At 37.3% G+C, this 10,742-nt stretch overlaps 1 protein-coding gene across 1 annotated transcript in view; it reads right to left on the minus strand.

Moving 5' to 3' along the window:
* Positions 1-10,095, minus strand: part of LOC107668950 (diacylglycerol kinase delta-like) — a 76,557-nt gene extending 66,462 nt beyond the window's left edge. Inside the window, exons 1-2 of the mRNA XM_016461038.1 lie at positions 9,973-10,095; positions 8,150-8,385 (exon numbers count right to left, since the gene is read on the minus strand). Of these exons, the coding sequence (XP_016316524.1) occupies positions 8,150-8,326 (177 nt within the window). The 5' untranslated portion in view covers positions 8,327-8,385; positions 9,973-10,095. The remainder of the gene's footprint in view (positions 1-8,149; positions 8,386-9,972) is intronic.
* Between the last annotated feature and the right edge of the window lie 647 nt (positions 10,096-10,742).

The following is a 10,742-nucleotide window of genomic DNA, read 5'->3' on the forward strand; positions in this document are numbered from 1 at the left end:
AAGGAAAGAGAAACATCCATCCAATGTTGCTAAAAAGGTGACAGATCAAAAAAAAAAAATCTGATTGAACTCTATCTAAGTAGTGCTACACTGTCTTGACTGAAGTAAACCCCTGGATGCTTCCTGTTTTGTGGCGTGTGTAGTGTAAATCAAAACCCTCTGCTGCTATTTTTAGTGGCAAAAAACATGCTCTGAAATGCAGAGTGCCAAAAGAGGAAACACAGAAGTAGACTTCCTTCCTGCTTCGGTTTTCTTCATTGAAACGATGAAATGAATAGATGAGAGAATGTGAGTGGGCGTCAACATGGCCTGATGGCTTCCATTTTGTCCTGACTGGAGGTGCTATTGCTGCTAAGCACGCGTCCGTGTGCTCGTCATAACTGATGCTGTGTTATGACATGTGCTATCTGTCTTCATTAGCAAAGAAAAGAGATGGAAACTGACACACACTATTATGAGGGGCCGTATAGGCCATAATTATTGAAAAGCCTCTTACAGACACTAGTGAAACGAAAAACATTGATATTATCAATCATACTAACAACCCAGTAGCTCATTCTTCCTCTTTTTCACAGACACACATTAAACATTATGACTGGGCTAATTAATTTCACTCATTCAATGGAGGCTTGTGTCCAGTGAAGTTTCCAGCATATAATATTTTCAGTCAAAACATACTTCATGTTTTATATACTGTACAGCTTTGTGTTTGAACCAATGAGATTTCACTCTGGGTGAGACATGACAGAAATAGAAACCAAATAAATCACAAATCACAAACAGATTGGAGAGATTTGATTTATCTCTTGTCAGTTTATTGCACCTTGTTAAGATAAATGCATAGTAGACAGCATGTGCTGGGTTGCCCTGGGCAGCTGTGACAACTGGAATAGAACTAAAAGCTACCTGCTTCATCTGTGCCTCTCATTCACTTGTCCTCTGCTCTCTCTACCACCTGTCTCTCTCATGCATGTGCCCTCATAATGTGAGAAAGAGAGAGCTCATTACGGTAGACTTTTCTCCGGAGGATGAAGGACTGTGTGTGTGTGTGTGTGTGTGTGTGTGGATCACTTATGGGCCCAGCAGAATGAAAACAACATGAAAGGAAGATGAGGGAAAAAATAAAAGCTAGGGAATAAAGCATTTGGTACATGTGAGCCACTGTTTAATCTATGTTACATCGCTTAGCGCCACTCACTAATGCTAGCAAGCAAGCAAGAAAGAAAGAAAGAAAGAAAGCCAAACTACAACAGAAGGTATTACTTGGCAGTCTAATGTAGAATTATAAATAGTTTTAAATAGAATATAATTGAATTGAATTATAAATAGAATTGTAAATAGTTATTTTAAAGTTACTTTTCTGAAATCAGACAGCCTCAATGACCTCTGGAAGTTGCAGCCCTCGAAATGAGACACAGCTACCATTGTGACCATTGTATAATGATTCACAAACGAACAAATTACTCATATGAGCCTGTTCTTTTTAGTGAATCAATAAAATACACTGCGACCAGTGTCACATTTCCAGAAAGAATGACTCTTATGAGCTGGTTCTTTTTAATAAATCAAAAACCTACAGCATGACCAGTATAGTTCAACTGATTCATGAACAAATAGCTAACTGTTAACTGAAAAAAGTTAACTTAAAGCTAAGATCGTGAATCAAAAACATGCAGTGTAAAAAAAAACCCACCTGATTCCCAAAATTAAGCACTCTTAGGAGAATGAATAAATGAAACACTACATTTTGGGTTAAGCACCATTATTTAAAGGGTTAGTTCACCCAAAAATGAAAATGCTGTCATTAAGTTTCCGTTCAGATCAAATTACAACAACGTAGGAAACCGATCCAGCGTGTCTATACATCCCAAAGCTAAAAAGCCAGTTTAGACAAAATAAGTGGAAGTAAAGACAATGGTTTGATAGTTTCTTGAAAGTTCAGCAGTCTGAGAATTCAGTCACAGCTGTATTCTTTCAGTCTTGGACATATTTGACATAGTTTATCAGGTGATACCAGAAAACAGGCAATCACTAAAAGGCACAGACCTTGGCCATCCAAAATGATGAAATCTCGTGTTACCCAAACCATTAAACAGCCATTAGTGATGGGTTGAGACTAAACTCACTGTGAGTTACTCTCAGTCACCACATAAGGTCACCTTCTGGGAAACACAAGACAGGGAAAAAACACAGGGTCATTCGTAGACATGTGAGACTACCCATTTCCTCATGCAATTCTACAGGGGTTCTGCACACACACACACCATGACCCTTGATCTTTTCCTCCCACTGAATACAGTTGGTCTTCAGTATCATCCACATGAACGTTCAAACAGAAACACCCAGGAGCCCGAGAAACATTCACAGCGCCCTTCAACATCCACATGGTCTGAATTTTCTAGTCTTCTCAAAAGACACCTAGGAAAACTGTCTTGCACTGCTACAACGTTTTCTAAGGCAGACCCACTAAAAACAGCAAGAACATATTGATGTGTCAAGGGATGCACTGATATTAAAATTATATACTATTTTGCCTATAAATTAAAAAAATTAAATACTTAACATTAAAATCAGTAGTTACAAGTGAAAATAGGCATCAAAACATTATAATGTACAGCATGAAAAAAGAACATTTTGAGATGTTAAAGTTTACAATTAACAGTTTTATTAAATTATTTGTGTTTTTAAAGATGAACTTTTAAGTGAGTGTTAGACGCCGCCAAATGTAAATCTAATCTAAATGTAAAAATAGAGGAAATGAGGATGAACAATTAAAAATACAATATCAACTATACTGTAAAATTACCCTTTGCAAAAAAAAAAAAAAAGACAAAAAATTGTGTAAAAACAGAAATGGTGATTCCTATGGCAAATGACATCACCATAAACAACATCAACCTAAAAAAAATAAAGTTATATTTACTATTTCCTCAGTATCACACCCTCCTTCACAGTGAGTGCACCCTTCACTTCTCCTTTTTTTTTTTTTTTTACTAGAAGGTTGTTTTGCTTGGTCCTTGACTAAATTTTGCTACATCTTTCAGTCCTATCCAGTCTTGCTACTGGCCTTAAAAATGACACCTTGCATTTCCTGCTTTCCTATAAGAGACATCCGCTCACACATTTACAGATTTTCAAATCTGAATACATAAAATGTTGGTTTTGTATCAGATCTCTTTCTTTAGAAGACAAAATAGTAAACAGGTAGCAGTTTTCTGTAGTCTGTAGTCCGACTCATTCTTGTAGTGAAAATGGCAATAATGCTGGACACTGGTCTGCTGGGGTCACAGCCTCGTTTAGTCCGCTACCTTGAGGAGAAACTAGTTGTTATGGAATTCTTCCCTTTCTCCCCTTAAACTTCGGCTGAATTTGTCTTGTGTCATTCTTCCTTACACCAAATGGATTGAATGGACACACTCTGTGTCTCTCAGCTAACTCACACAAAACTCAACAACACACATACTTTTCCTTCTTGCTTGCCTCCAGTTTCTGCACACAAAATGAATGAGGTCACTAACAAACAGGGCAGAGAGAGAGATGGAGAGATAGTCTTATGTAATTCTTTACCCCTTGGACAGGAAGAAGGAGAATAGGGCCATCTAACACAGAGAAAGTATTGACAGTGCGCACTGATAAATGTGACCCTCAGAGGAAACCTGTTACAGGATATACGTCGTACACGCATTACTGTTCCTCTCTTCTTTTTCCTAATTAACGAACACATATGTAAGATCCCTGCATACTTCCTCCTCTGTTTACTGTATCTCATTCTGTCTATAATTTTTCTGTCTATACAAGTTCAACAATAAGAATTTCAATTTGTTAGCCCCATACAAATCATCTATTTTATCCAGCAAGGTAATGTAACCTTGGTGGCATATTTAAATCAGCACAATTGAGCAGACTTCGCAAAACATTATTTGTTGAGCCCTGCACACACTTATTTCTCAAGTCTCCACTTATGGACTAATCCTGTCATCATCAACATAATCATAGACAGAAACACACAAGGCATGTTTGGAATGGCATATTACCTACTGTTTTGTAAAGTAGAATGCAGTATATGTATACTGTGCACATTATCTGAAATGAGTAACACTTCAGAATAGGGAACACATATTCACTATTAACTAAGAGTTTTCCCTTAATAAACTCCTAATTTGCTGCTAATCAATAATTCGTAGATTTTTTAAATGTTTCTGAAAAAATCACCAAGGCTGTGTTTGTTTGATGAAAACTAAAGTAAAAACAGTATTATAGTGAAATATTATTACAATTTAAAATAACTGTTTTCTATTTTAATATATTTTAAAATGCAATTTATTTCTGACATGGCAAAGCTGAATTTTAAGTCACACGATCCTTCAGAAATTATTCTAATCTAATCTGATTTGGTGCTCAAGAAACATTTCTTATTATCAATGTTGAAAACAGGTGTGTTTCTTAATATTTTTGTGGAAACTGAACTGACAAAACACTCACTCATATTGGGTAACTGTTGAAGACATGCACAAAACTCACAACACGTTGTTAACTATGATTCTACAAATTGAAATGTCAGTGTGTGCACAGCAACAACAGGTAATAAATGAACTCAGTCAGGCTGAAATGACATGTTACACTTCAAAATGCTTCACAGGGTTTAACAAGTATGCTAATGAAGGGGAAATCACTAATGAGCAAGAGGAAGTATCATGCAGTGTTTACTGACATCAATCTAAGCACACACACAAACACACAATTACTTTTCACCAGGCACATACCGTACTGAATGTCAAATTTTGCTAAGCAGCATTAGCCTGTCATTAGCTGCCCTCAACATCTGATGACCCTCCAAAGGACCGTCCACTGTCCTTTTATTGACTGTCTGATGCTGCACACAAAAATAGCAAGCGCTGACTAAAATCACCAGTTCCGGTCTGATTGACTGGCTTTATATGGCCTCTAAATGTAAGTTTTCGTAGATTCCTCTCAAGGGACATTTCCTATGAAATTTAAATGAGAAAACAAGTTATTTGTGATATTATCAAGCATTATTTTTAAGTATGAAAATTATGCTACCATTCAAAAGGGTCAGTAAGTTTTTTGGCATTGCCACCATTTTTTTATATTTCAAATAAATGGTGTTCTTTTTGTTACGATCTATTTTTGAATCGCAACAAAATAAGGGAGTCACCACACACCGCAGCTAATTATTAAGTGAATTCGAACTTCTGAACTCTATTTGTTGTTGTTGTTGTTGTTGTTGAACAATCCTTAAAAAAAACTTAAAGAATCACAGTTTCCACAAAATTTTTAAGCAGCACAACTGGTTTTAACATTGAAAATAGTAAGAAATGTTTCTTGAGCATTATGTGACACTGAAGACTGGAGTAATGGCTGATGAAAATTCAGCTTTGCCATCACATTAATAAATTACATTTTAAAATCAATTAAAATAGAAATGTAACAGACCCCAAACTCTTGAACAGTAGTGTACATGAAAATAATTTCAACTGTTCCAGGTTGCAAAAATCTAATTATCAAAGAATTTCTACATAAACTATTAGCAAAAGTGTTAGCATTGTTTGACAAAATGAAAACATTAACTTAATTGGTATCTGTGTGATTGCCTGATTCAATTAGTTCAGCTTAATTGGCTTGCTGATACTGACTAATATTTTGGTAATTTCATCAACCTCAGTGTCAAGATAAATATGACTGACATGTGCTGATCTGGGATCATGTTCATCTTATTACAACTATGATCTAAATGTTCATGTACACAAAGCCATTGCTTATTTGAGATCTGCTTACACTAAGCAGATCAGATGGTTAAACTGATCTGAGGTCAGTTTTCAGCTGTTTAACAGAGAGGAACTAAAGGCATTCAAGGCCTGATCTGAGATCTGTTTTAACGGAGGCTTCTAGAAATGATCCAACAAAGCTGATATGATTTGTTATGGTAGCAGTGCAATAAACCTTTGCACTCTGTAAGTACCACTAACAGAGTGTTAAATGTAAAAAAGTTGTTCAATGGTCCAAAGCCAAACAGTGTCAGAGAAATAAATAGCTAGTTACTAAGTGACTGCTTAAGCCCATCTGTAGATGAAAGGGAGATCTATAACCTTACATTGTCCTGTTATAATGACACCCAACTCTCATGCTACAAAACAGGTGGCCTCACTGTTGCAGTCACATTTAACTCTCAGAATCTCACATGGGTCAAAGGAGAAAGGTCACCTGATACATGGATACTGAATTGTGGGGGGTGGGAACCACAGGTCAGGCACTAAATTCTGCTAAACTTTTTGCCTGCAGGGTCTGTCTTCCAGTCTCAGGGGCCGTTTACACGACAACGTTTTCAGCCAAAAACGGGAAACTTTTTATGCGTTTTGCCTGTTCGTTTACATGACAACGGCATCTTGGGGACTGAAAACGCACATTTTTGAAAACGGGTTTCAAAGTGCAAGTTTTTGAAAACGGCACCGTTATCGTTTTCGTGTAAACACCCAATAAGGGAATCTTTGAAAACAGTGACGTCATGCATAGTACATGTTAGGTATGTAGACATACGCAGTACATGTCGATTTTAAAGGCAAGCGCAAACAAACATACACAACAATGGTGGAGTATATGGTACTATTGTTGCTGTTTAAGAGTTTGCTAACGCTTCTTCAGCAAAGTGTGGATTTACTTCACCAATATTACAACCAACAGCGGAGAGGCATCATATACACATGGCAACAGGTACAGTTTACTAACAAGGTGACAGCGCCAACTACTGGTCTGGCATACGTAATACAGAGTTTTTGTCCGTTTTCAGGGTATGTGTAACCGCGAATTGTTTTGAAAACGTTGTCGTGTATACGTGAAACTTTTTTAAAACGCAAGGGAAAAACTTTTCCGTTTTTGACTAAACCGTTGTCGTGTAAACGTAGCCTCATTCTTGTATGGAAGCTTACCACAGGATAAAAAATAAAGAAGTTAATTGTGACTTTTTATCTCACAATTCCGAATTTTTTTTCTTGCAATTCTGAGTTTATATCTCACAATTCTGACTTTTTTTCCTCAGAATTGCAAGATTTAAAGTCACAATTGCGAGTTAACATCTGATCTTTAGATCTTGCAATTCTGAGAAGAAAAGTTAGAATTGTGAGATATAAATTCGAAATTGCAATAAAAAAAGGAATTACCTTTTTTATTTTTATTCTGTGGTGGAAACAACAACAACATAAAAACAGGATTGTGAGATATAAACTTAGAACTGGCAGATGTAAACTGGATGGAATTGCGAGCAAAGAAATCAGAATTCTGTGTTTATATCTCACTATTCTAAATTGTGAGAAAAAAACTCTGAATTGTGACATAAAAATTCTGAATTGTGGGATAAAAGGGTCACAATTACCTTTTTTTATCCCATGATGGAAACAAGCTTCCATATTCTTCCCACATGGATAGCTTTATATACACAAAGGGAATTTTACACTCTGTCTGCTCAACAATTCTACTGTTCTCACCTTATCAAAATGCAACACAAAGCTGACACAATAAACAGGTATGTGTGAGGGGTCAAGGGTCAGGGTAGCCCTCAGTATGTTCATCAACAGACTGACCTCTACAACAAATTCCCCTCTTTGACAGGAAATAAAATCAATCAGTAAGAAGCTGCTTCAAATTAATTTTAAAATGAGCTCAATTAATCAACAGCATTTGGTCTTTTGATTAACAAAGAACATGTGCATGTAGACTAGATGCTGTCTTGTGTATCATAGTAAGCATGCTAATGACCGTCTCATATCCTTTTGCCCTTTCAGGAATAAACATTAGTCCAAACTGACATTGATATTGTACATACTAGTCATAGCATGCCAAGTATTGACTGATTCTGAGCCATCAGTGACTGTCCAATATGCACTACAGCTACAAATATACAATGTATGTGTGTGTGTGTGTGTGTGTGTGTGTGTGTGTGTGTGTGTGAGAGAGAGAGAGAGAGAGAGAGAGATAGTATATGCACACATGGGTATTGAGCGCTTCATCTTTTTTCTCACAGAAAAAACTACTCAACTTATTTACTTAAATAATAAATAAATATTAAATAAAATAATATTGGGGTGGTAAAAAGTGAACAAAATCTCCTAAAATCCTACTTTCTGCTAAATCCTACCTTGGCTCGAATCTGACCAGAAGTGGATACTTTTCGGATGAGTTTGTTCGAGGTCTCCTCTGGCTCCCCGTCACTGTCCGATGATTCGTCACCCGCCTCGGCTTGAGGATCCGGAGAGGTCAGGGACTCCCGGGGCTCCCGGACATAAAGTACATTTGGATTGAGCTTTGAGGCCATGACTGTGCAGGGGACACGATTTTCACAGCACTCGTCTCCTCCTCTGTGCCAAGTCAGCTCTGAAACAGAGAAAGCTAATGGTATTGATTCCCAAAGAGACTTCTTCTGCTTTCATTTTAAAGCCCATATAGCTCTATGAACTACAGCATTCATACTGTAGCAAATTCAGTTCCTCTATTTTGATTGCGCTAAGTGTTGAGGCCAACAAAAAGAAACCAGTGCACAAACCAAAAGACAGTTAACAACAACAGGGGATTATTTAGTCTATCTATTGCACAACAGCATTAAGGGTAATGGAAAAAAAGGATATTTGAGGTGATAAAAAGGAGAAATAATTTAAAACACAAGATCTTGTGATCTTTGTGTTCATGTTGGTTTCATGCATAAAAAGTGGTGTAACAAACAAGAAAAAGTACTAAAATACTTAAACCTTAAATTTAATTATTCAATTAGGCCTATTTTTTTATTTTCTAACTACCTCATTTTCGGTCTAAAGGGGTTCTTATCACACGACAACAAAAACGGTTCCTGAAAATTGATTTGACAAATTGACAAAACTTTTTCAAATATCTCACATATTAGTCAGATTTTAAAACAAAATTTCACCTTTTTTAAAAGAAATAACAACAAAACATTATGCTAAACTCATTTATATTTTTTTCCCTTTTTTAAAAAAAAAAAAATAAAATTCTGCCTATATATATATAGAGAGAGAGAGTTACACCATCAGACTTTTTACCTTAAGCCTAATAAAATCACATATCCAAATGCATTAAAATTCATGGAGTGAAAACGTATTAATCATACAAAATGCATCCAGGTCATTTTTATGAATTGCTTTTTTGCATAACAATAGATCCAGACAAAATAATGAGCGACACGCCATTGACCCTTATGCAGACGGTGAAGCCCATTAGCGCTCAGACTCGATCCAAACCCATCTGACATAATCCACAGACGGTCGCTGTCAGTGCTTTGAGAGATGCATGAACTCGCTGAGTGTTGCGCGTGTGTTCACAGCTGCGCCTTCCTTGCGCTCAAAATCATTCGACTCGGCGACACTTCGTTATCACCTTTCTCGCTGTTAATCTAATTAAGTCGCCTCTTGCCCCAAAATATTGCCTTAACGTGTCCCCATACGTGACAAAACGCGACGCTTTTTGCATCGGACTTCGGTTTATGGCACACATATCTCCTGTAAACATAAAATAACTGCCTGTTATGATGTCGCGCGTCGGCTGTCTACGTTTGCAGAGCAATAAAGAGACGTTCGAGTGAATAATGCCATTAATGATATTTAAACGCAGGCGTCTAAGGGGTTTTTGGATTTGACGAGATTATATTTACACAGACATCTCCGACTCAGTAGCACCAGCTGTGTTCTTCACGTCTTCCAAGCCAAAAACAGCCGTGTTGTAAGCAGCATTAATGTTGTACATACACAATTTAGCGATCTAACGAGAGCAGCGTTCTCCGGCTTCGCCATTTGAATAAATCCGTTAGGGTTTGATTCACTGAATGCTCGCGGCGTTCGGCCATCACTTTCTGAATTGACAAATAGACTCAACTGTCATTCTCGCGCACGATTCCGTCTGCCGCGGTTGCACCGACTAAATGAAAAGGTGGACGTGGACGTGGTGTTTTACCTCTACGGTGCGTTGTCGGTTCCCGTTGAACCTCGTATGTGTGTTCTTGTTGCTCTCGGGCAGCGCGGTTAGATACTGTCAAATCTGCTCCTGTACGCACATACGCGCGTGTGTACGCATCGGATAAGATTTGAATCGAATGGGAGGGGTGGACTACAGCGCGAGAGCGTCTGTGTGTCAGCACATCTGGATGGCTTGACAACAGATAGCTAAGAAATGTTTGAGAGATTAATCCATCACCTACAGTACTATTATCGTTTTACTGCAGTTCTCAATGCAGATATTTAATGCTTCGCAGGATCGCTTCTGAAACTTCAGACTGGAGGGTGTTCAGTAGAAAGGGAAATCTTCGCTGACGAAATATGTTTACTTGTTGCTACATGTTGAACTGCTTGACAATGTTCTGACCATTGAAGAGGTCACTTGGGTAATGGGCAAATAGCCTAGTCACAGCACCACTGGACAAAAAGGTCTAGTGTGCTATTAAGAAGCATTCCTTTTTCTATGAAAATAAAGACATTTAATTCCTTAAATCAATTGAATATTGGTTCACAATGAGTTTTCTTAACAAAATACATGCTGTAGTGGAAACCTAACTGACTTTAGGAGCCCTAATACAACTGGACATGTCAAAGTAATGCAGTTAAGTAGTTAGCAACAGCATACTTAAGCATACTAATTGTCATTTATTTGGTGTAGCAGGAAGTGCAAAAGAGAAGAGACTAGTTATACCAACGGCATATGCAGCGCAATATAGACTACAACTCATG

The sequence above is a fragment of the Sinocyclocheilus anshuiensis genome, unplaced genomic scaffold (assembly GCF_001515605.1).
Source record: "Sinocyclocheilus anshuiensis isolate Anshui unplaced genomic scaffold, SAMN03320099.WGS_v1.1 scaffold337, whole genome shotgun sequence".
NCBI classification, from domain to species: domain Eukaryota; kingdom Metazoa; phylum Chordata; class Actinopteri; order Cypriniformes; family Cyprinidae; genus Sinocyclocheilus; species Sinocyclocheilus anshuiensis.